The sequence below is a fragment of the Gopherus evgoodei genome, chromosome 6, assembly GCF_007399415.2.
Source record: "Gopherus evgoodei ecotype Sinaloan lineage chromosome 6, rGopEvg1_v1.p, whole genome shotgun sequence".
Classification (NCBI taxonomy): Eukaryota; Metazoa; Chordata; order Testudines; family Testudinidae; genus Gopherus; species Gopherus evgoodei.
The window spans coordinates 40,290,548-40,317,762 of NC_044327.1; the positions used below are offsets into that span (position 1 = coordinate 40,290,548).

Consider the following 27,215-nt stretch of genomic DNA (forward strand, 5'->3'; position numbering starts at 1 on the left):
TCAGTGGTTTTTCCCAGTTATGTTTGGCTAGAAGACTACAGCCCTCATGAGAGTTAGCCCTACCTTTATCTAGGGCCACTCCTGAAGATTTATTCAGCTAGTATAGAACATGGCTTCTATTCACTTAATGGTATTTCTTGTAGAGAGATAACTGCAATGTTTCTTACTCTGTGCTGACTTCTTAATTATTTCCAGGCTCAGTTAAAGAGATTGCTTTTAATCTATAAAGCCCTTTAGGGTTTGGGTTCTGTCATTTTAAGGAAGAAGGATGGTCTATAGTTGAGGCACTGGACTAGGATTTAGGAAACTGAGGTACAGGCCTGGATTCTCAAGAAAGTATTTAGATACATAACTTGTCTTTATTTCACTGGGAGTTGGTCACAGACTTTTTGTTGAACCATAGGCACATAACTTGATCTCAGTTTTCTATTGATAAAATGATAAAACTTTCCTGTCTCACATGGTTATCTTCATAAATAAAGATCTTAGAGACAATCAGATGCTACGTTGAATGGGTGTGTGGAAAAATCTACTCATCACAGGCACAGCCCTTCATGTCTGGGCACAGCAGCAGCTTCCCTCCTTTGGTGCCCTCTGAAATTGCAGTGATCTGAGAAACATGCCAATGACTTGGCACCATCACACCAGAGGTTCAAATCAACTTTTGGGCCTTCCAGCCCTTAGCACCAGGGTTTTCACATCCCTACCCTAGATGGGCTAGTAGAGGAACCCAGAGACATCCTGTTCTCTGGGTTCCAGACCAGGGACCCTGTATGAAGCAGATGAGGCCTGTTTGTCCAGACCCTCTGCTAGATGCCAAGGCTGCTTCTGCCCATGGCCTGGAGTGAAGTATTTCTCACTGCCTCTTCCCCAGCTGACTCATCTGCAGGTCCCAAAAGAGAGACGATCCAAATTAGTTGTGGAACAAAAGTAATATTCTATACCAGCCCTACTTGCCCCAAGGCAGTTCTGACACTTAAGAGTGTTTAATTAGGCTCTAGCCCCCACTGGTCCATCCTTCCTTCCAAGCAGTCAGTAGTTAGACTCTAGCCCCAACCATACTTTCCTTAACAGGGCTTACTCAAAAGCTTTACTCCCCCTTGCATTCAGCTATTGCTCCCTCCAGTTTTTATACTTTTTACAGGTGTAACAAAGTGGGGCTAATTGGCCCCACAGACTCTCATTAACCCTTTTTTGGCCAGTGTGGGTCTGTGTACTCAGTCACATGGAAGCTATGTAAGTACCTTGATAGATATTTCAGAGACTGCTTCTTTTTCCTTATGTTTTCCCCTGATTTTTAGCTCAAGATGGGGTACATCAGCTATCTTACCACAAATTTAAATGTTAGGAGCTGATGATAAGTTGTTCTCTAGAAAGAAATCATACCTTCTAGTCTGAGACAGCTCAAGTTAGCTAACCTTCAGGGTATGCTGAAAGGACTACCTGTTTGCTCAGACTTTTGCCTGATGGGGTAAGTTGGAGAAGAAGAATATGTACATTGGAAAGGGGTACACAGGATTTTCTTTCATTTAAATTAGTTTTTTTGGGGGGTGGGCCTCTAACAGACATTGGCTCTGATTGCTAATTGTGTTTTGTACTCACAACAAAGTATATTTACATGTGCTTACAGACAAATGATAAACATGTTTTATAATTTAAAAAGTAAACATTCTCAATAATAGCAGTAAAAGCAGGTGCTATATCAAACATTGTGTTACTAGTTGTCATACAGTTAATCACATGGAGAAGACCAGCATTATCTCTATGCCATATCCCATATTGTTCAGATGACCCTGGATTTGTTCAGTCACCAATGGTTCATCAAGTTGTTCAGATACCAAAAAGACAGTCAAACATTATGATGAGGCGTGTAGTGTAAACTCATACATGGATGGATGGATAGCTAGAGACTGGACAATGATTGGATAGGTTCTCAATGTCAGTTAAAAGTTTATTGGTAATATTTCAGCTGTGTATCAGATTTGCACCATCACCTCCATGAAGAGGACATTGTTAATAAATCCCACACAAGGGAAAACACTTTCACAAGCCCTAATGGGCATTGATCTCTGCAACAACCACCACCATCACCTTGGTAAACCTTCTCTACATCAGAAGGTGATATGTGGTCAAACCGAACTGTGGTGGCAGATTCATTCACGTCTTGGTTTGATACTATCTGCCCAGGGTGAAAAAGACTGCCTCCAGCATAGGTGATTTTCCAGGCAAAGATGGAAAATTGCTCAGAGCGCTCAGTCAAGGAGACTCCTTAGGCTACAGTTTGGATGAACCCGTCTCAAAAATATGTATATAAATATGTGCAGTAGCTACTTGTCAAATAACTTTGTTATTTTTTGTTGGGAGGAGATATGATCTATTTATTTTGTCAGGTTATATTTCACTTGTTTAATTAAAAACGTAAGTCTTTGAAGGGAATTAAAAGATGTTGAAAGAGAAACAGCTGAAATAAGTAGCTTTAATACTAAACTTTTATTAGGCTTGTCAGTGAAGGGAGACGATATAATACCTCTAATAACAGCAAATAACCTGTAAGCATTTTAAATGGATTTTTCAACATCCATAAGAGATTTCATCACTGACACCATTTACCCATAAAAGCATTCCTTGGCTACAGCGGGCACCCTTAGAAACTTGTTAGATGCCTTAGTTAGATAACTGTGTCCCTTATTTGCTGTATTTTAGGTAACCCCTATAGTATGTTTAGGGAAGTTTACAAAATACAGTGCACACTGAAGTAACTTACCTAAGACAAAATTAGCATATTTTAAGAGTGACCCCTCTATTGGTGTTTTTTTTTAAAAAAGGCCAAAGAACTAAAGTCTCATTTCTTCCCGAGTCCAAAAGAAATTAGCCAAGCATTCATTCACTGGATCATGCCGTGTTTCTCCTTCCTTGAGTAATTGTACATTATTGACCTTTGCCGTCTCCTTCCTCCTGCACCCTTTCCCATTAACTTGTTGCCTCATTCTTTGTTTCCTATCTGAAATTAGTTTTTACGTTCCTCTGTAGAGGGATCATGTCATTTTCTGTATATGGCTGTTAGACTCTTGGGCTCTGTAAAATCAAATGATACAAATATTTCGGGTTCTGATCCTGGACATTTTTAAGCATACCAGAAATCCAGCAGACTCCTGCCCTGGTTTAAAAAAAAACCACAACAACCTCTCCCTGGAATGGAACTTATGGGTTTTTAACTGGGGTGGAGAGGTGGCTCTAGGTCAGTGGCTTTACAATTATTTTCACCCCTTTACGTCTGCAGTCTAAACTCCTGCGACAGCACACTCTCGGTCGGGTCTCCCACTCCAGCTCTCTAGGTTTACAAGTGTTGAGCCCTGTTTGGAATTTCTTTCTGATTGGCTAAGCCAATGTTAGTGACATCAGCCAACTTACTTTCGATTGGCCAGCTGGTTGCTGGGACTGTAGGACTTCCAGCTAGGCAGTTAACCCGGTAAGTGCTGGAAAGCCAAACTTGGCAACCTGCTGGGTAGAGAGGGCTATAGCTAAACCACAAGGAAAGGGATTTAGTCCAGCTGGAAAGCAGCAGTGTTCGGCACCCTGCGAGATTAAGTTGCAGTCAGAAGGAGCTCGCTAAAGAGAGTTTTATTCAGGCTAGAGCTCAATAATAAGTGATTCCGATTATATATTTATTTCAGATTCCTCCCCCATCGCCCTTTTAAATCGCGGCACTCAGACTCCCGGAGTAGCACGAGGCATTGGGAGGGAATATTAGGATTGGCCGGGCTCCTCGTTTATAGACACACCTCTCATGCAAAAAGGCTCTTCTGACTGGAAGGGGGAGAAGGTAAACAGAGTTGAATCACCCTCCCCGCTGACCAATTGGTGGGGGGCTTGGAACCTTACGTGATGGGATTCTGCGAAATTGTTACTGAGCAAGAGCATGCCGGAACAGTGAGGAGCGGCAGGCGAGGGGGGAGTGAATCAGGCAGTGGGCAGAGGGGGGGCAAGTGTCTTGTAGACCTGGAGCTTTGTCTGCTATTTCAACAGAGCGTCTTGATGAGTGGGTGAATGTGCAGGGAATTCTAACGAAGGCAAAGCGGCTGGGTGCATTTCCAGAGCTCCTCCTGCGATTATTATTTTTTTGGGGGGAAGGGGGAAACACATCACCTTGGGTCCTTTTAAAACGCTGGATTACTTGAAATTACCACTAGTGACAGTATTTTCAAGAGAGCCTTATTCTAGCCCGTCAATGTGCTTGCCATTGGGAGTTAATTGAAATCTGGAGTTTCTGGTGATCACGAGTAAGGGGTCTAGGCGTGCAAGACGCCCCAGCGTAGCAGCAGATTGTGGATGCTGCCTTTGGAGTCATGGATTGTTATATAAAGATCAGTGGCTGAGTTCGACTCCTTGCTTGGATACTAACGCACACCGGCCCACCCCCTCGCTACTGATCTTGCAGGCTGAAGGCACCAGTGTGCTGATTAAAAACCCCCAGGGGTACGACAGAGAAGTTTCGGTGCTTGGATTTTGGTTCTCTTCTTTGGTGGTTACTCGTCTGCAAAATGTCAGCAGTTGCCTACATGGATTTTGTTGCTGCTCAGTGTCTGGTTTCCATTTCCAATCGCTCTGTGGTACAGGAACAGGGGGCTCAGGATGCAGAGCTACTGAAAATGCCTGATGAAGAAGTGACCAAGGACCTAAATGACCCCAGGGATGCCTGGAAGGATTATTGCACATTGGTCACAATTGCTAAAAGCTTGTTGGATTTGAACAAGTACAGACCCCTCCCAACCCCTTCCATCTGCAGTGACAGTGTAGAAAGTCCAGATGAGGATGTAGGATCAGACAGCGACGTGACCACTGAATCTGGGTCGAGTCTTTCCCACAGCCCAGTGGAAAGACAGGATTCTGGCAATGTGCCCAGCTCTCTCTCTCTCCTCCACAGTGGAGTGCCTGCAAAGGGGAAACTAGCCACTGAAAAGAGACACAAGTGTCCATACGGTGGATGTGGCAAAGTCTATGGAAAATCCTCCCATCTTAAAGCCCATTACAGAGTGCATACAGGTTAGCTGTGGTCTCTCAATTGCAGAGGGGGCTGTTGGGATTAACTCAGTGTTGCGGGGCAGCATTGGTTATGCAACACTGATTTTAAGTCATGAACATTATCCTTGTTCTTAAATGCTGCAAATATAGACAAATAATATTAAGGAAGTTGGTTGTCCTGGTTTGAACTCCTTAGAAATTATTTTACTATTTAACTTCTTTTCCTCCCATCCTCCATTTTTGTATCTCATCCTTGTTGTTATTAGCTATGAATGCAATGGCTTTCTGGCTACATTCAGTCTATGAAAGCACAGTATGTTATTGAAATTATATGGAACGTTTAGGGTAGAGAGCCAAGGGTCTTCTACTGGTTTGTCATGTTACTGAGATATTTTTCTCTTCCCTGCATCTGTAACACTGAGGTTTACACTGGGAAGAACAGGCCAGTAGAGGAGCTGTTCAGTCTAAAAATGGTATAATCTGCTTCTATGAGAGTAGCAAGAATTAACCAAAAATTGCATGGAAGCTGCATGCCCTGTGTGCAGTAGAGCCTTTTAGGGACAGTTCAATGTTCTTTTAGCCTTATGCTTGTTTTTTGTGCTTGCCAAGCTGGCGTTGTTTTTGGCCAGGAGTCTTCATAGAGTTTTAAAATAACACTGCTTATTACAGCATAGAATTTTGACAAAATAGGGGATGATGAGTTAGCCTCTGACTAGCTACTTATCCAGTCAGATTTCAGAGCTTAATTTTATTCATCCTGTGTGTTAGGACTTGTCCCCATGAGCTCTGCTTTGAGGTTAAGGGCGTGGCCAGTTTCTGAGGTCGTGGATTGATGACGAATTTTATGAATTCTCATAAGGAAACATGTAAAGTTTAACTCCTACATGAATCGGAATGTGAAAGATCTAGTAATTAATGAACTAAGATCTGAAAAATAGACAAGGAGAAAGGCAGTGAAAACTCCACCTTTAGAAATGTAACCATCCTTGACAAGGCAAATATATTTGTGATTAATCAGCACACTGAAGGAAAGTTGTTAGGTGGTTAATATTCTAATTTAGAAAGATGATGGACTGATATGAAATCAGACTTGCTGGTATAAGGCTACGGCACACTGGGTCCTAAATTATATGGCAGCCACCTTCATTATAAGCATTTATATTATAACACTGCTTTTAGCAGACTCTCTTTGGGAAGGCATTGAGCATATTTTTTAATGAGCAAATGTTTTTAAGGAAATGCTCCCCCCTCCCGCCCATAAACATAGCAAGAATAGAGGGAAAATTCTCTGCTGATGTAAATGGGCACACTTCCATTGACTTCAATGGAATGTGGCCTATATTTTTCAAATACAAGCACATGAGTGTGATACACACTTAACTAGAAGGGCAGCTGCTTTGAAAGATCAGATGCTGGGTAATTCTCAACCACTGTTTTTAACTTTCAAAGCTAAGTGCATTCCATCAGCTTTGCAATTTGTGTTTTCATAGCACCTGTTCACCATCATTTTAGTCTGCTCCCACGAGGGGGCTGGATGGCTCAAAATACTAGTAATACAGGGTTACAGTGCTATTAATTTTTACATCAGTGTTCTGATGCAGTATAGGTCAGTAGTGGCCAAAGGTAAATTACCATCATATTATGGCTGTTTGGTGGCCTATGTGAAATGAATTGGTAGTCTCAGTCTAGTTTCTAATGAATGGGTTTCCACATCACTCTCCCTTTCTCTCTCTCACACACACACAACATAAACTCCATCATGACAAACTTGCAACGTAGTTGGCAAAATCAGTGAAGAAACTAAGGGCTGAATGGACATTAGAGGGAAATTTCAAAAGCATGTAAATGACTTACAGCCCAAATCCTTAAAGGTACCTAGGTGCTTACTTAAGTCCACCATTTAGGCACCACTGACACTTTCAAAGTTGCCACTGAGCTGCCACCTAACTCTGAACATGCCTAAGTCTCCTAGCTGCCTTAGTTTCCACTGGTCAGCATTTGCAAAGCTACCCCACAGTTAATGAGCTACTCAGAGATCCAGCTCAAGCCAAAGCCCCAAAGTGAGATTAGATGGGGAAGGGATGCCTGTCTCACTAGTGGGCCTGATCTGGTAGGCATGCTCTGAACAGGTCTTAAGACCTGATACTTGTTAGACTCCACAGCTGAAGGCAGGTCACCAGTAGGTGGAAGGACAACAGAGCGCCCATACACAGCGAAATGTCGAATGGGGGCACAGCGAAATGTCGAATGTGTGAGGGGAAAAATATCAAGCGAGAACAGGGGAGAGAGACACTATTTTGGTTGGTAGGACGTGACCTACCTAAGTGGCTGGTCTGGCTTAGGTGCCTAACTCCAGGAGAGGGCTCATGGCTGAGGATCCTGGGCAGTGGGAGGCACCTATCTCTAGGCCACATGCAACAGGTCAGCCACTTAGGTGCCTAAGCCCCACCCCTCCCCTCAGCATTTCACTCCTGGCTAGCCTAGACAACTCCCTGGGCGGCTGACTGGCTTCTGAAAATCTCTTCCTTAGGTGCCTAACTCTCCCCATGCATTGTACAGGGAGCCTGAGTGTCTGGCTGCTTTGGGTTCAGGTATTCAAATGCTGAGTGGAGCAATACCTAAATACCTTTAAGATCTGGGCCTAAGTCCCATGACTTCCAATGGGATATATGCTCCTAAGTCACTTTGGCACTTTTAAAAATGTTACCTTTAACCTAACTTTTGACCCCCTCCAGGTGGCCTATTTAGCCTGGGGGGATGTGTCGCATTGACAGGGCAAAAAGGAGACTATTGCATTGTCCATGCTAGTCCTGTTCCATAGAAGATATCAATCTCCAGTAGTGTCACAATGGGGTTTTTCACCAGGACTAAATTCATAAGACTGGATATGCTAATATACACAAGCTAGCTCAAGTGGTTTAGCGGGTGAGGTGGTATGGCAAAATGTTAACCTAGCAGTAAACCGCCACCCCCAAAAAACTGCTATAGTAATTCAGATGTCCACAGGCTCTCCACAAAAACTGTAAACATGGTAATTGTAGGCTTTTTTTCCCTTCAAATTGTCATACAAGTCCTTTTAATTCAAGTGTCTGAATAAAACCATCACCACACATGTAAATTGCAATAGGAGACAAAATGCTTGTGCATGGGGCTGTTTAAAAGTTGCTGTAAATAAGAGTTGTGTGTAAGCGTAAAAGTAGACTCTCAAAGGAAATCAACATCACTAGAAGTTGGAAGTTTACCATCCAATCATAGCATCTCTGTTGTAGATTACTGTGTTCTTTTCTGAGCTTTCTATAATAGTGGTGGTGGAAAAAGAAGAAATTTTTATCACAGGAAAATACACCACAGGGCACTGCTGTAATAGTTATACACTAAGAGCAGCTTTTTGAAAGGAAATGGCTAAACCTCAACAAGTGAAGTTTGTGGGAGGAAAAAATATTCCATTTGCCCACTTCCAGCCCATAGATACAGACAGAAACTTGAGAAGAAGGGAAAGACATTTGTCACAAAACTAGGGTTTTTTTTTTAACTCTGTCTTTTAACTTACCCTAAGGCTTGTGTGGTGTCTGCCCTGACATTTCAGGTCCAATTTTTACTCAGAACTATGATAGCTAAATATAGGTGAAGATTTGCAAATGTCTGGCTTGCAAAAGACAAAGAAAATTACAATATCATTTCCAGTTTGTTCCCAGAGCTCAGGTATGCATCCTGTTCTGAAGTAGACATCAACTGGAATAGCATTCTTGGTGTTGACATGCAGATTAACATACTACACATTGCTTCCAATTTCCTATCACCAGTATTGTTATAACAAGAAAGTTTAAGTGGAATAGGGTTTGCCTAGGCCATGTATGAAGTGGATATCCATGGGAACCTAGTAAAGGTTAATGCTAATAACAGTGTACTGTAGTTTTCAGTGATTAAACAACACCACAAATATTCAGCTATATTCTTTAGTAATAAACTCTCTGCGCTTTCCAGTGTGAGCAGAGTTAACTTTAGCTGATGGAATAGTCAATGATATTCCTCATCAGGAGAGTTACTTCATGAATGGGAGAACAGAAAAAGCTGGTGTAGCCTCCACAGTGCATCCAAAATCTGTACCTATAAATCAAGGATTACTCCAGTCCCATCTTTGGAAGGGGGACAAAACAGATAAGTCCCAAAGGAGATCAAGACAGTACCCTGAGCAAATAGGATTCTTGAATTCAGCACGAGTGTAAAATACACATGCCAGATTTAAAGTCATTCCAAGAAGGATACATTCCGTAGCCACAGTGAGATATTTCTTGATTGGATTGGCCAGGGACATATATAACTACACATTGTAGAGTTAACTATCCATCTTCAGTGATTCCTTCCTTCATTCATTCCCCCCAAAAAACCCATTCATCTCCATGGTTTCATGAACCTTTAAAATCAGCGTGGTATTTCTTAATGTGAACTTGTTTTCCAGGGCAGAGATTTGATTTCTCACTGCCTTTGCAGCCTTTAGCACTTAGTTAAAGTAGATGCCCATCAATAGTTACTGCCATCTTAAATTTTTCATGTTTATCTTATTCTCTCTATCTTGAAAAATGATTTCAGAATGTCTACTCATTGTACCTGTAGTCTCTCTTTTATTAATATCCCATTTCACCCATGCATACCAACTAAGCAAGTTCAAAAAGTTTAGTGACCACTCATGTGTGTTGATAGAAGATGAGGGATGAAATACCAAACTAAGTTACAAAAAAAGGGGGACTGCATGATCAGAGATTTCTTTTATCTTCTTAACTGCTAGTTCAAAACCAGCCCCTCTTGCAGAGACCAGAAGTAACCATCTGATGACTGGTTGCCTGTGGCCTGACTCATGCTCAAAACTAGCTTGAAAATTAATATTTAATTTTAGTGATGTCTTGGGTGTTAAACTGAAACATTATTAAGAGCAAGATTTACTATTATGAATTATTTCTGGTAGCACCTATGAAGTGCTTGGAATTTTCCAAATAGAAGAGAGGGCTTGGCCATATTCCCCAAGGATCTCACAATTTAAAGACTGTCTCTCTTGGTCTTGAGGATAGGGGAAAGATGCAATACATATACAATGATTTTTAGAATGTGTATACAAATAAGGAAAATAGGACATGTACAATTATATCCAAACTAATTCTCAGAGTTGATGTTATCAGTGGCAGCTTTCCCATAAGCATCATGATAGAGGTGGGTCTTCGTGAGACACTTGAATATGGCAAGGATCAGGGTCTTCCAAATGAACTCTGTAAGGCTGTTCCATGCATAGGGAATAGCATAGAAGGTACAGAAACATAGGTGATGTAGTTTCAGATAGACGGGCAGTTGAGACTGAAGTCATGGTGCAGTGGAGAGGCCAGGTAGAAGTGGGTGATGGCTGATTTAGAGTAGTACAGGGCATTAACTTGAAAATAGTCTCTGTTGCCAATTTATATTTTGAATGAGGGTACAGCTAGGGTTTATAGGCTTTTAAAATTATTTAATAAAAAAATATAGAAGGTGAAAGGAGAATGTAAACAAGGAGGGTGAAAGAAAGCCAGTAACTGGACAAATGGCAATTGGTGATGTTGGTTTCCTCCCATATGGCAAGAGAGGAAATGGGCAGCAACTTATGTACCAGGAGGCCAATTCTGTGAGCTGTTACAGCATTAGTAGAAGCCTGCTCAGTTAGGGAACCCAGGCAGACCAGAGGCCTTGAGTGCTCCATGCAGCAGATACACTTGCTCCTAAGATTTGGCTGTAAATCCTTGTGTATATCAAATATTCATAGTGAACAAGGATTTCCCTGTATTATAAGTGCTTGGAAGATACAGATCCCCTTGGGAGTGCTATAAAGTGCATGAAGTATATACATTCTCTGCCTCCTTAATAGGGCCTTAGAGCAACCCATGCCGATATGTGAGTCAGAACCAGTCCAACAGTGCTAGAGTTTTGTAACAATATAACAGCAGCTATGCCCTTAAACTCCTCCTTTGACATTTTGCCCTTGATGATATTCCGTGATAGGTTATGAGCGGAGACATGGAACCACAGATCTGAGTTCTACTGTCTGGGGGGAAGGCAGGGAGCAGCATTTCTGTCACAACAGAGACACAACTGATTGATGTTGCAACACAAACTGCATCGTGAATCCAGGCCCCTTATCAGTTTAGGCTGCTCCTGACTGCATTACTTTCCCATTTATTTTCTGAACTATCCCTAGTTTGTCAGACAGTACAGATGTGTATTTTAATGGACAAAGTTTGAAGCATTTTCTTGGTGCTTTTGAGTTTCAAATGGAAAATCTGAAATCTAACATTTTAAGTTTCTTATTCAGTACACATTACACAGGTAGTGCATTTATAATATGGCTGAAGATCAGATAGCAGTGCTCAAAGGGCATCTTGATAAAAATGTGCGAAACCATTATTCTCAGGGATTTGTGAAAACTCATATTGTTACCAGACTGAATGGACAGATTCTCTATCCAAGAGAAAATTATTTGTTTGTAATATTTGATAAAATTTGATTACATTGCTTGAAAGGCTAGAAGGTTGAGCAAGTTAGGCAAAAAATCAATCACTCATATTTTCAATATGCTTTTTCTGATGCTTTTTTGTATTTGTTTTTTGTTGGGGTTTTTTTTTTAAGAAAATTAAGTATTTGTTAAATTTCACATCTGGAAAACTACCAAGAAGTATTAGTGATCACACTACCCAGTCAAAGCAAGGAAAAGCACATTTAGAAGGGAATCAGAGCAACAAAGTAGCCTTATCTCAACTGCTTTACTTTATCCTTTCACACCAAGAATGTAACTCCTGTTGCAAGCAGAGGATGTATTGGAAGAGCTGACTCAATGAGTTATTGCACCTTGTTGTGTCTTGGTACTGGAGAACATTTGGTATATTTCTTCCTAACCTGATTTTGTCTGTTTGTGTGTGTATCCATTAGGATCACTGTGGGTGAGTACCTTAACCGTCAGTTCACCTAACTGCAATACAGCACCAGCCTCACATTCATAAACTGACAGAGCTGCCAAACCTGAAAAAAAGGAAAGGGTTGGGAAAACCAAGTTAAGTTTAAACGGTCAAATCCTAGGATAGAATGAACAGAGCCCATTTCAAATCATTTTATGATTGTCTTAATCCTGTGTTTAGATGCCAGCCAAGCCCTCTTGTGCCAGAATGCTCTGGAATGCCTTGCCTGCACTTTTTTGGGGGAGCCAGAATGGCGTTCCAGTACTGCTGATAATTGTAACGTAAACCAGTGATAGTGGTTATTGCTTTCATTCTTCACCTTGCACTATGTGTGGTCAGTGCCTATGCAGCAAAAGGTGCATTCGGGATTTTTTTTTTAAATGGCTTGAGAACCGATGCTAATTATAACGACTTGCACCCTATAAATGCCTAAGACATATAGAGTCTCAGGTTGTCCTGTAGAATGGTCTAGTACACTTTACGTGATGAATAATTATTCAACTAGGGAATTCATAGATAATAATGAAAACTTTTTTTTTTTTTTTGCTTCTGAACATGGGGCAACAAATGTTAATTGGTGCAGTCAAAGATGTATTGAAGGAATAATAGCAAATAATAGCAAGTTTGGTGGATATGTGTATGTTGTGGCAATGGATCTTATCCATACTTGAGAAATTTGACAAGTTAACTGCCATTTAAATCTCCCAGCATACCTGTCATGTGTCTGCCCACAAAATTACTATCTACGGGGCACAGGAACATACCACACTGTGGGTTGTACTTGCTCCAAGCAAGGCTAGCTACTGTGTTGCCCACATCACTGTGAGGCTCCATTGGTACAGTGCCACTGTAGATACAAAGTGCTGGTGCAATAATCTCTATGGTGTAAATTGTCTTCCCATCACTGTCTCACAGAGCACTAGCCACTACGTAGGGGGTTTGTTTGGCCTAGTTCTTCTACCTTGTTGGTTCAGGATCAAGTTTTCTGGAAGTCCCTTGCCTACATATATAGTACTTCATTCTTTCGATCTCATTGTGTACTGTTTTTTTTGCCAGCACCCATAGCTTTGCAGTCATTGTGTGTTTCAACAAGCCAATTTTGGAACATATTTCAGAAGGAAAAAGCTATTGTGCAGGAATGCTGCCAGCTGGCCAGAGGAAGATACCCAGGTGCTTGAGATTCAATTGCAGTTGAACTCTAATTAGGAAAACTTTGGATTATGACTCAGTGATGCAAATATAGTGCGTGGCAGGGAATCACCCACTTGGGGGAAAGACACTACCAGGAGAAAAGTAAAAGGGCCTGAGATAACTGCAGACAGTCTGGGGTAAGGAGGAAAACCTGCCTTTTTTCCTAATGAATTGGAAGTATTTTTGGCACTCATCCATCTACAGAGCCTGAGGTACTTTGGTTGGCGCTGTGACACCTAGCACCTGGCTCCTCAGGAGAAGAGGAAGGAAAAATATTCATCATAGCCCAGTCCATGACAAGGGATGTGGGCCAGGACCAGGAGGTGCCTGAGACCATACCAGGATTCCAAGACCTCTTTGGAGAAGCTCAAGATCTGGCTACAGCAGCCAAACAGGTTCGGGGTGGACGTAGGAAACAAAGGAGCACGCAAGGTACATTGGATTTTATTATTTTCAGCAATCAGGATTGGTTTTGCATGCTTGGGGGCTGTGGGAACGTATTCTTGGGTTCTTTCAAACACCATACTCCTACTGTGGGTGGTTACAAGATCACATGGTGCTAGAAGACCCCATTCTCCCTGGCTCTGCCATTACAGCATAAGTGACAGCTTTCTTTACCCTCCCTTCCCGGTTTAGCTCCCTCAGATTCTGTCAGGATGGACAAGCCCCACCATAATTCACCACATTTGGCTACATAGCCAGGTGTCCCAAGTAAGGCCAGATGTCTCAGCCAGCTGCAGTTCACTGCATGCCTGAAACATGTTACAGGGCCAGGCTCAAAATGGAGGAAAACCTGTTCCAAGAGTCAAACAAACCCTGACACATACTAAATGTAAAAGCAAGAGTATTATTACAAGAAATTACATACTGGGCAGCATGATCCCACCATAGAAGATTAAGGTTGGAAGGGACCTCAGGAGGTCATCTAGTCCAACCCTTTGCTCAAAGCAGGACCAATCCCCAGACAGATTTTTACCCCAGTTTGCTAAATGGGCCCCCTCAAGGACTGAACTCACAAGCCTGGGTTTAGCAGGCCAATGCTAAAACCACTGAGCTACCCTCCCCCTCAGTCAGCTTGATGTATCAGACAAAGGCATCTGTTTAGCTATCCACTCTTCAAGCTGTAATTATAGTTCATTCTGCCTTTCTATTTAAACATATGAGACACAGGCAAAAGCATTACTCAATAACAAGCTGCTCTATACTAACCATCAGTGAGGGTGTGGAATAATGACTATGTCAAACTTCACTGTGGTCAGCCAACAGTGCAGGGCAGAAATCTAGAAGAGATAACAATGTATTTAAGCCATATTTTTCCACAGTCCTCCGTGAGTAATCGCTGAAAGTCTTTTGTAAGAATCAATGCTCAATCTGAGCAATCAAATTAGGGGTAATACTAATTTCCCTTTACATCCACAGAAGTTCACTACACCTCTTCAGTCCCAGAACATATCCTATATTTAGCCATGAGAACAACCCAAGTGTAGGATTATCAACTTTGCTCCTAACTTGTTCAAACCGACCTGTCCTTTCCCACTCTGGAATCCTCAGCACAAAGATTTTCTCTATCTCCAGTTTGCCTGGATTAAGCAATTTTTTAGTCCCATTGAACTGCAACCACCAAGCCCCACCCCTGCACACATTGTTTTCATTCCCGCTGGTTAAGAATTGGTTTTAAATTAGGGAGAGAATGTTAGTTTATATCCTTATCATCTTAAATTGCAAGAACAGAGTATCTTGCTGTAAGAAGGCATTGGAGTGAGAAAGGAACCAGAAGCAGTTACTTTTATTGCATTCCTTGGTACAGACAACCTTGGAATGTCATTAATTAGCCTATTAACATTCTTCTTATTTCTGATTTCAGAGGGCCTGACTGCATCCAGGCCCAGTGTGGAAATGCTGGCACATCACAGAATGGGACAGCAGAGGCATCAGGAATCACAAATGATTGAACACTTGACCATCTCACTGGAAGGAAATGGAAATGACTCACAGAGGGGCATGTAAAGGGACTCTGATACAATGTTTAGATTCAAGGAGGAAAAAGCGGGTCTTTTTTTGAAAGACAAGACCAATTTGGGCAAGAGGACAGAAAACCAATGATGGAATGTATGTGGCAGGATAGTGAAGTGATGCTGCTGGATCAAGAGGCCCATAGAAAACTTCAGAGAATACATGGAGAAGCAAAGGCAGCTAGCACTATTCTCCCAGCATCTGTTGTACAACCACCTCAGCATGATGCTATGGTACAGAACTGCAGCCCATACTGGACTGGCTCATCCCTGTCTGCAACCTCTGCTGTGGTCTCCCGGCACTCTGGTGGTGAACAGGACAAAGAACTGGAGTATGCGGGACATACATTTTGTGGCCCTATAGCCCCGTAAACCAAATTTTTGTGTGCTTGGGTTATTTTTCTCTGGTTACTTATTGGAGCTGGCCTGAATGTTTGTGGTTTTAAATAAAGTAAATTTGCATAATTTATTTCAGTGTTAAGAATCCATAAAACATACTTTTAATTTACCTTCATTACATCACCACTTCATTATGCCATAATATCCTTTACCCAGACCCAAACTGATATGTGCATACATAAAGTGAAACCCACCATCAACAAAAGAAACAAAGATATTTAAGGGCAGCACATGCTAACCCTTCAGGCTTGAACAGGCAGAATGAATATTATCACCACACCCTCTTTACACTATCCTGGCAAAATGTGTACAAAGCAGCTTTGATTCATTTGGTTCACGTGCCTGGTACAGCCAACATTAACAAGTGTTACAGATTCCGGTAGCAGTGCTTGTCTGCCTGTGCATAAATTGTTGCAAGTTCCTCATTCAACAGACTCTTCTTAAACACTTCACTGTTGCTTTCACAAATGTTGTGCGGAATGCAGCAGGCAGATATGATGTCCACTGTTGCTGATTGCACTATCGCTGCACATCAGCAAGCACCTCCACCTTGTTTAAATGCACACTCCACTAGCACAGTCACTGTCAAATCAGCTATTTCATCACCATTTCTCTGGGCTTTGAGTATGACTTCATGGCCAAGGGGAGCAGTGGATTTGCAGGCTCACAATCACTGAAAGCCTAGAAAAGAGAATGGTCCCCTTTCTCCTACCTCTATCTTCTCTTCAGGAGTTCAAAGTTTTAACATTTTTCTTGTATCTTGCACTAAGCTTATCCTAACTTCTGCATCAGACCTGTGTGGAAATTACTTTTCTGTTTCACATATTTTTTTGAGACTTCCCATTCTGCATCAGAATATACCTGAAATTTGAAAATTGCTTCCCCTGGATAGGGAAGAGACACTGACTATCAACTGGTGGTTAGGGCATTTTCAGTATACACAGGTAATGCAGGGACACCACATATTGCCTCTCCTGCAGTACTTGGTGATTTTATTTTAGAAGCTCCAGCAGAAAAATTTCTGGTGAGCAAAGAGTGAGCTCTGACATTTCAGCCCCACTTCCATTTTAAGTTCATGCCCTGGTTATTGCTGAGCTTCCCAAAGAGTGATGGGATTTTGACTTCTTCTCCCACAATTCTCTTGGAGTCCCAAAATGCATTTCCAAATGTCCTGCTAGCCAATGCTTCAGGACTTTGTGCCAGAAGGTGTGAGATAGGCATTGAGAGGGCAGTACAACTGAAACCCTTGAGGAGAGTGCTGTACAAGGATCTGGGGTAGACCTAAACCCAAAACAGGATGGCTAATATGGACACTCTACACCAGTGGTTCTCAACCAGGGGTCTGGAACCCCCCAGGGTGACCCCCTGAAACCTGCTTGAGGCCCCCAAGCAGGGCCAGTGTTAGACTCACTGGTGCCCAGGGCAGGAAGCTGAAGCGCTGCTACATGGTACTGAAGCCAAAGCCTGAGCAACTTAGCTTTGTAGGGGACCCTGTGGCACGGGGCCCCAGGCAATTGCACTGCTTGCTACCCTCCAATACTGGCCCTGGCCTTTATAAACAAAAAAACAGTTGTTGTGACACAGGTGGGCCATGGAGTTTTTATAGCATGGTGGGGGGTGGGGGGAGAGGAAGGCTCAAAAAGAAAAAAGTTGAGAACCCCTGCTCTACACTATGAACTCCCAACAACCCCATTCTGCAGTATAGAGGCAACCATGACTTGTGTGTGCATGCACAACAGACCTATAAAATTAATGTCTCCTTTCAGGGCAGTAGTTGTTTAAAAAGGCTTTCAACTGCACTTGGAAAGGTAGAGTGGGAAACAGAGAAACCTGGAAAACCATAGTCAGAGCTCCAAGGGTTAGAATTATTCAAACAAGTGGCTTTTCCCCCTCTTTACTAGTGCTCTAGAGTGACTCACTACTTTTGCTACTCCTTTTATCCGTCTTCCTTGACCAATGGCCAGGCTCTTTCTGGGCTAATTCTAAATCAAGATAGTTTCAGAGAGTCATGTCCCACCTCATGACAACATAAGAGTCCTAGAGTCCTAACATATCCTTTTCAGTCTGGGGCAAAAAAGTCTGACAGGTCTCAAGGCACGCTGTGTAGCTAAAAGACTAAATTTCATAATATATTATCTGAGTGACTGTTTTCATCCATTAGATTCCGCTTTTAGCACTTTCACTAAAGTCATGCATTCCAGTCACAAAGCCTAGAAAACCAGTAAAAGACTGAGCAGAGAGAATACCCAGTCACAGCAAACTCCATCACAGCCAAGCTGGTGGCCAATGACAAGACTTCCAACTGAGGCAGAGCATTCAACTGTGCAGTTAAAATGGTGATCGGAAAGCTCTGAATGTGGACATGAACCTGATGGCTTCTTTTACCAATCAAGAGCTTGACCTGGCTATAGATCAACTGCATCCTGACCAGGGTCCTGGTCTAGATTACATCCAAGTGTTTTTTTCTCACTTTGGGCCAGTTTCCAAATGCTGGCTACTTTGATTTTTGAATCATTGTACCCAGGTGCAGAACAAAAACTGTAGCTGTACCCAAGCCAGGGGAGCCATTGACAGACCCAGAGAGCTGCTGACTGAATTCTCTGCTGTGTGTTACTTACAAGCTGTTGGAGAAACTAATCCTAATGTGAATTAGTGAGGTAGTCGAGGTACCCTCAGCTGCCTCACATTCAGGATGGAGTCAAGATGCACCCAGGAGCAAATACTGAGACACAGAAAAGACATTTGAGTCAGGAAAGGAAGTTGGCGTAGTCCTTATGAATCTGACAGCAGGCTACGACACCATGTGGCACATTGGGCTGACTAGCAAGCTGCTGCAAATTATTCCTTGTAGGCCAATGGTGCAGTTCATTCAAGAAATGATCAATAACCAAAGCTTCATCCTGCAAGTTGGGGAGAAAATCATTCACCCTACATGTCAACACAATGACCTCACAAAAAGGGTCAGTTTTGGCTCCTCTTTTGTTCACTGTATACACATATGACCTTCCTGAAACACAGGCCAAGAAGTACGTGTATGCTGATTACATCTGTATTGAGGGCCCCAGAAATGACTTCCACAGGGTTGAAGAGAAGCTCAGCCAACGCATGGCCATTTTGACCATGTATTCCAGCAGGGTAGATGAATTCTCAGTGAAACCAGGACAACAGCAACCACTTTCCATTTAAACAGTTGTCTTGCCAATGAGTTCTTCTCCATCTGTGTCCCAGGATGGCCACCGAAATTCCAGCCAGTTATCAAATACTTGGGCGTAGCTGGACATACTGGCCGCACCTGAAACTCCTGAAAATGAAGATCTCTTCCCATACTGCCTTGATACGAAAACTGTCAGGAGGCTCCTGGGGAGAAGACTCTTTGGTCCTTTCTACATCTGTATTGACCCTGCTGTTTGTTGTAGCTGAATAGTGCTCTGTGTTCTGGGGGAGCAGTTGCCACATTCAGCTTGTTAACATGAAGAATTTGTCATTCATATTATTAGTGACTGCTTGAAACCTTCAAGTCTGTATATGCTAGCACACATAGCTCCTTCAATGAAAGACTATTAAGTCTGACAAAACTAGCCTATTACATCTCTGGCTGGCTGATGCCCCATTCTCAGATCGGAAACAACACACAGTGCCAACTCAAAGGTCTGCTCATCTTCAGAGGAGGAGTTCCACTCCTGTGAACTTGGGATTTTACACCCCTGCTAATCTATCAACACCTCTTTGCCAAGGCAACTCGCACACTTTTGGACAGGAGCGCTACATGCACAGAAGATCAGCGTCACCAGGGTGCTGAAAACTACATCATAGATAGGTTCTCTTTCCTACTGATACTTCCAAACACAGTATGTAAATTCAGGAGTGCATCACTCCACCTTCCTCCTTGTCTGTATGACTATACATCTTGGACCAACCTCAACAGACTCCTCTCTGGCTTGTCCAGAGTTGCCACAACTATGCAAAAGCAGCAAAGAATCCTGTGGCACCTTATAGACTAACAGACGTTTTGGAGCATGAGCTTTCGTGGGTGAATACCCATGCATGCATCTGAGGAAGTGGGTATTCACCCACGAAAGCTCATGCTCCAAAACGTCTGTTAGTCTATAAGGTGCCACAGGATTCTTTGCTGCTTTTACAGATCCAGACTAACACGGCTACCCTCTGATACTTGACACAACTATGCAACAACTTGGCCAAGTTTCTTCCCTACACTCGGCCTGTGGGACAGCATTGCAGACAATAACTCACGTTGTGGAAGCATACCCAACCAGATCTCAGAAGGGCAGTTTACAATGTCTAGCCTCCATTGATACAGAGGCTATCCTCTGCTTACAGAGCCTGGACATCGAGCTCTGACATCTACATATGACAGAGAGACACTAAGATCTAAAGCAGCAATTCTCAAACTGTGGGCTGGAACCTCAAAGTGGGTCACAACCCCATTTTAATAGGGTTGCCAGGGCTGGCTTAGACTTGCTGGGACCCAGGGATGAAGCATAGGCCCCACCACTGTGGGCCAAAGCCCCAGGTGGCAGGGCTCAAATTACAGGTCCCCTTCCTGGGGCAGAAGCCCTTGGGCTTCGGCTTTGGCCCCTCTGCCCAGGCCAGAACTTTGGTGGGCTCAGGCTTCAGTTCGCCCCCTCCTGGGGTCATGTCATAATTTTTGTTGTCAGAAGGAGGTCGCAGTACAATGAAGTCTGAGTACCCCTGGTCTAAAGCCACCATTTTCTGGCCAGTTCTCAGAGAATCTACTCCCATCATCATTCTCCCTGAATTCTTTGCTTTTGACTTTGTCAGTAATCCTCTCCTTGACATCTTATCCTCAATGGGCCTTTGTGATACTTTCCTCTCCTGTTTCTCTTTCTTCCTCTAGCTATTCCTTCAGCTCTAACTTCTTTCCTCTCATGCCATCTTCACTGATTAATTTTAGGGATTTTGATATCTGTGAATGCAGCCTCTAGGTGCCTACGACACCTCTAATGGTCATTGCCCATTCTTGACATCTTTGTTTTTGAAAGTGTTCAGCAATGCATTTTGGGTTAAGGTAATGGGTTTTGCTCCTTACACCCAGATGCACATCAGTCCATACTGCTGGATCTGACAATAAAGAGACAGTAACTTTTTAGCCTAGAAAGTTGAATTGAATTGACTTGAAGCAGCCAACCAAAAGATTGAGCAGCTTTGTTTTTCTCTATTTGGAACTGTGTTGGGGGCTGGGTTCTCCTTTGGCTTCTTTTCTCACAACTCCAGATGACTTTGCTTAGTGAAACAGGAGTACCAGAAGAGTGTGTGTATTCAAAAATAATCATTACATTTTTGAGGGGTGTTTGTTGACATGCTTGAGAAAGGAAAGAGAAAGTCAACCCAAGTTTGTGGATACAGCTCACACAAACCAAGTTCTAGTTATTCTGTTCTACAGAGCTCTTTATATTGCACTCATTACCACAGGATCTGCATGCCTATAAGTTGTCCTATACAAATACACTGGCCGATACCCCACTGGCAGCTGTCTTGGTGAAAATTAAAGATCCCACAACACTAGTGTTCTAATCAGGACTCTCCATCTCAGTTTAGAAAACCAACAGATTTTAAGTCCTGATTCAAAAAAGCAACCCTGTTCAGGACAGCACTTAAGCATTATAGGAATAAAGTTAAGCATATGCTTAAGTGCTGTCCTGAACAGCTGTTTATGAAATAGTGGTGGAAACAAATTGGCACTTTGTTTGCTTACATAGTCACTGTGCATCTAAGTTGAAATGCTGACCCCACTGTAGGCAATGGTTAAACTCTCATTGACTTCACTAGGATTTCACCTCAAGTATTTAGCATCATTGTACAGTGCTTTAGATAAGCCAAAGTATGAAAGGTAGTATTATGGAGTTGTTGATCTTGACTCCATAGTTTAAAAATGAGTCAGAAGTTTTAAGTTTAAGTTTAAAACCATTGTTTAGAATAAATCCCATTAAGATGGCAAAAGTCCAAAACATAAACATAAAGTTTAATACTATTTATATTTTTAATGGCAGTTTGATTAAAATTGGGTTATTACAGAGAATAATCAGCTTAAAATTATCCCCTTTTCTGAAGTTTTACACTAGATTGTCTCACCTGTTTTCCAACAACCTTTGAAAGAAAACAAAAGGGCCCTAGGATCTGTGCTTTGCACCACACATTGCTCTTCATGCAATGATTAATACAGTATCACTTATACATAAGTGTCCTTCATCGGCATCATAATTTTAAACTTTTCTCCATAACTGAAAAGAAATGCATTACATTAAACCTGCTGTAATGAGCAGTGATGCTGTAACATGGTCACTTGTGGGTGGGTGAGAGAGAGAACGCAAGCCATCCCTACCCAATATTCCTCTAACCTAGGGGGAAGCTCCCTGAGCTGGAAAAGAGGGTATCACAAATTCAAATGTCACCTCTATTGAATGTGGATTATATTCCTATGAATCTCACCACCCTGATTATCAGTCAAGTCCTTGAACCCCAATTCTAGAAGGCAAATATGAGCTGGCACCTCATTTTACAAAATATGTTAACAGAGACATTGCAGAATGTCACTGCAGGTACAGTCAGAAGTAGAAGCCAGGATTAACCATGGCAGACTCAATTAGCATCCCTTCACCATACAGCCTTTCTGATTGAATGTGCTTTGGTTGGCTCTCTTTAACTCCTAGACTCTCTTTTCAAGATGCAACAATAGACCCCAGGATTCCTGATCTCCAGTATGCTACTGTTGTCTGGTAAACAGTTTAATAATCCCTTATGAAAGTGTGTGTCAGGTCCTCTTGTGATTGACCTAACTGAGGGTAGCAAATACTCCTGTAGGTCTAGCAATAGAGATCTGGTTTGAGGGTTATGGGTTAAAATCTTGCTGTTAACCTGTGTGAGGGGATAGTCTGGTGGCATGTGACAGTCTGTCTTTCAGGTTTTCTTTTTAAATATAACTGGTTTATTTAATTTACACAAAGAGAAGATATCCCATAACACATTTATAATTTACTATAATCTGTACTATTGGAATATGTAAATTATAACGACCTCAAAATACAGATATTTTGCATTTCAACCATTGGCATCTCTTCCTTGGGGACCAATTCACTGAAGTACATGAAACCTGTATAAAACACTAGAATAACACACAAAGGCTTCATTTGGTGACAGATGAGGTTGCTTCAGGACACACCCCACCAACTGACAACCTGAAAAGTGTGGAAATAACAAGGTAAGGGAAGTCTCCTGCATTTCTTGCCACTTTCACATGGCCTGCAGTGCTGTCAATAACACTCTGCAGTGCTCCACAAGGTTTCATTTCCCCCTCCACCAGATACCCACAAGCAATATATACCCCCACTTTCATCAAACTTGTACTCTAATGCAAAGCCTTAAGAGTCACCTCAGCAGTGTTAAGGCAGAAAAACTTCTCAACTGTATGGAATGTATGGCAGTCAGATGTGCTCATACAACAGCTTCAGAGACCACTTGAGATTTTGCACTGGAGTTTGATAAAGTCAGGGTATATACTGGTTTTTGGTATCTGTTGGAGGGAGACATGAAACCGTATGGAGGATTGCAGGGTGTTATAGCATTATAGGCTGTGTGAAAGTGTTAAGAAATCCAAGAAACTTCCCCCCCTTAGCTTGTTATTCCCCATTGGTGCCAACTTTGTGATTTCCCAGGGGGTGCCCCGTCTCTTCCTGCCCCTGCTCCGCCCTTTCCCACCTCCTCTCCTGAGCATGCCACACCCCTACTCTTCTTCCTGCCTCCCAGCACCTCTTGCACACCACTGAACAGCTGATCACAAGCAGGTGGGAGGTACTGGGGGGGGCAAGGAGAGGAGCTGATTGGCAGGGCTGATGGTGCTGAACCCCCACTATTTTTTCCCCATGGGTGCTACTGCTCCGGAGTACCCACAGAGTCAGTGCCTCTGATTCTCCTGCTTTTTAGGTGTGAATGGAATACCTCACCTTAACTGTCATTAAGCAACATGTGTATATGTTTATTGATTTGTGTAAGCTCTGTGATATTGTTTGGTATTGCTCTGCTGTCATCTTCTAGATTCCTGTTTCTCCTTCTAAACTTTCTGGTTTTGTCATTGTTACCTTCCTACAGGTGAGCGACCATTCCCGTGCACATGGCCTGATTGCCTTAAAAAGTTCTCTCGGTCAGATGAGCTGACTCGACACTACAGAACCCACACTGGTGAAAAGCAGTTCAGGTGCCCTCTCTGTGAGAAGCGGTTCATGAGGAGCGATCACCTGACAAAGCATGCCCGTCGCCACACTGAGTTTCATCCAAGCATGATTAAGAGATCAAAAAAGTCAAGCTCCACCTCATTTTGAATGATGGACTACACTGGGGGGAAAAGACATTGGTAAAGGCATAACTGATCAGCACAAGAAATCTGCCACTGTACAGTTAATATTCCCTACTTGTATTTTTAAAGCACATGTAGCTGAAATTTAAAATAAATATTTTGTCTCCCGTGCTGATAACAGTCTTAAACGAGTGACTGCTGAGTGAGGTTGGGGGCAAAGATGGGGATCAGAGTAGATGATTAATTTCTTTTGTAACTTAAAGAATCAACACTGGTGTATATATGTCTGACTGGGTGGTCTGACCTGTGACTGCACAATGGTGATTCCAACGTCTTTGTGATTGCTGTGTCATAAACATGTTTTGTTGAACAATGTAATGCTGCTTGTATTTAAAATTTGTTTAGTAAAACCACTTTCCAAATCACTTAAATAATTCAAGTAAAACTCCATAGCACACATTTTAGAAGTGGGTTCACTTCTATCTCAGAATGATCCATCATTTGAAGACTGTAATATATTACATGTGTTACTAATAATACCTGATTGATATACAAAAGTAAGTTAAATTTATACTAAAGAAAACTGGGCCTAATTTTTCTTTGTATGAACTATACTTTTGAATGTTTTTCCCAGTAAAATTGTGTACAACTTAAGCTGATACTTTAAGCAAAAAAAAAAAAAAAGCAAAACTCTGACTTTTTCTGACATCATGTATATTTAGCTCTATTATTCAGTAACCAGAAAAAAATATATGTCAGCCTAAATAATGTGGCAGGAGTATGAAAGGAGAAGTACGCTTCTCTGAATTGTTCCTATAATTTCATTTGACAATATATACCGTACTGTACTATATAAATGCCACTAACAGTGCTTTACTCTGCTGTTTTATTTGAATGGATGCACAACAGCAACTACCATCTTTAGAAACTACTGCTTTTTTTTTTTTTAAATTCTCTTCATACACTTGCCTTAAAGATTTATTCTATTCATACACTTGTCCAACTCCTATAAATTCCAGTGGGAGTTGTGTGTGCTATGGAGAGACTAGATCTTTCCTTAAGATCACTCGGTTAATGGAAACAGGTAAGTCTCCTTTATCTTTTCATAAGTGTTATATAGAGTTGAGGGGGAATCATGAGATAATTAGAACTACAATAAAGAAGGCATGTCATTATTCCTTATGACATGAGCCTCACTCCTAGATACCTTGTATAGTACTTGCGTGTCATATACAACATTTTATTATAATGGCAATATTACATTTATTTAAAAGTTATGATTTGCTCTTTAAGAGGAGTTAAGACATCATTGAAGGAAAACTTAAGATCATTTACATTATCTGAGTTTTCATCTTTAAGTTAAAAGCATGAACTTTAAGAAAAATGTATTAAGGATTTTTCCCTTTTTATCCACTTGTATGGTGGAGAATTATGTTTACACATTCTTCTGGTCTTTTGTTTTCACCCCTCCTTCAAAAGAAGGAAGGTGAGGTGCAGCCCTATTACAGACATCCAGGGCCAAATTCATCTCTGAATTAACTACATTGAAGTCAGTGGTGTTACACTGGGGATGTTATTTGGGTCCTCTTGTAAAACTTTGTATATAAGATCTTGTTAGTACACCTGCAGCTACAGTTACCTTCTTATTGTTTCATCTGAAAAAAAAAGCTTGCTTCCTAGAAATAAACAAAAATCGACTCAGAAGTAGAATATTTTCTTCTACAATTATACCTGGCTTCCAGCTTTAGAGATCAGTTTGTCGATAGCATTTTTACTTGTATAGTTCATTAGAAATTCTGTCTATGAGAAGAGAACTGCTTTTAAGGCATTAGGGATATTGAGCAGTCTGTGGAATAAAAAGGGAGGCGTTTTCTTCAGTGAAGACATCAGGAAACCAAGCACACTTTCTACCTCCGTTTCAGCTTTTTGAAACAGTTATTTTAAGAAACAAGCATTACTTTCTGGTGTCCAAAATAAGTTGTAGGGACATTTGTTCTTCCTAATAAAATAGGTAGGCCTGGCTATATCTATTGACCCAGTATAAAAAATGTATTCTGCTTACCAGTACTGTAACTGCTGCCTTGGGGTCAGGACCATGTGGTAGCCCAGCAACTCACAAAGTAATATTTTTACACTCGTCCTCCCCTTCTCTATTAAAAAAACAAACCTTAAGAACAGAGTTTAGAGTCATTTCTACAATCCAGCAGCTGTTCTACGTGTACTGTTGCCATTATGTGGGACAAGTGCAGTACTTAGCAAATTAGGGACTGATCATGCGAGATGCTGAGTGTCCTTCCCTACTATTGACTATGTTGGGAGCTGTGGGTAATCAGCACCTCTTAAAAAAATCAAACAACCAAAAAAATCAGGTCATTTAACTACCAGTAGCAGCTTAAATATGGATATAGGTGTCGAGCTATAGGCAACCAAGCTAAAACATTTGGGGCAGAATGTACATTTAAACAAATGTCACTAAATTGTTTTTCGTGTTATAAAAAAAAATGTAAGGTACTCTCAGAGGTACAAAAATGGAATGTATAAACTCATGTCTGTATTTGTGAGAAGATCCTGTCTATAAAAATTCCCAAACAGAAACCAACATTCTAATTTGCTTTAATACATACTGTATCTCAGTCCAGTCCAGATGGGATTAACATGATTCATTAACCACTAACAAAATACGTTGAGTAAGTTTTTGGTGGTTTTTTTTTTTTGAGTGAAAACAGACAATGGATTTAACATACAAAACAAATTGCAAGATAGTCATTTGTATTTTAAACTGAATTTCTGTAAGAGACTGTTGAAGGTGTTGGAAAAGAAAGAAAAATCAGGTTCTCTAATACTATATGTACTTGTCATACTATTCGGGAAATACTTAGTGCTGAAGTTAGGACAGCTCCTCTCCTCAGTTAAGAAAGCCCTTCACTATTGCATAGAGAAGCCAAGGCTTTAAAGGTATAACTATACAACATACTACTTTTGTGAACAATTTTTGATGACTTACATAAACAATTCTATTTTCAGTTTGCAGATGGACTTCGTTCAGTACACACTAGACTGGACATGTTCTTCAAAATGCTGTTTTACTACAGATTAATGATCTGTACACTGTAAAATACCAATCTTTACAACAATTTAATCAGTTTTATTTTTGTACAGTATTCGTATCCTTTATAAGTTATTTCGCTGTCCTGTTTTGTAAATCACATGAACTTGTAAAAAAAAGTAGGCGTAGGTGTTTTTGTACATATGTATATAAATTGTCCAAATAAAGAAAGGAATAAAAAAATT

The 27,215-nt window shown here is 41.5% G+C and overlaps 1 protein-coding gene across 4 annotated transcripts; it reads left to right on the forward strand.

The window, feature by feature from the left end:
* The first annotated feature begins 3,829 nt into the window (after window positions 1–3,829).
* On the forward strand, window positions 3,830–27,215 carry KLF9 (Kruppel like factor 9). 4 transcript variants are annotated; one of them, XR_004000925.1, is made up of 3 exons: window positions 3,830–5,043; window positions 23,720–25,008; window positions 26,949–27,215. XR_004000925.1 is itself a non-coding variant. In XM_030566808.1 (2 exons), the coding sequence occupies exons 1-2, from the start codon at window positions 4,542–4,544 to the stop codon at window positions 23,947–23,949; spliced, it is 732 nt and encodes a 243-aa protein (XP_030422668.1). In that variant the 5' UTR covers window positions 3,830–4,541; the 3' UTR covers window positions 23,950–27,215. The 4 variants fall into 4 exon arrangements, 2 of the variants coding, with proteins under 2 accessions (XP_030422668.1, XP_030422669.1); XR_004000926.1 differs by lacking the exons at window positions 23,720–25,008; window positions 26,949–27,215 and adding exons at window positions 13,050–13,616; window positions 15,049–15,135; XM_030566808.1 differs by having other exon boundaries at window positions 23,720–27,215.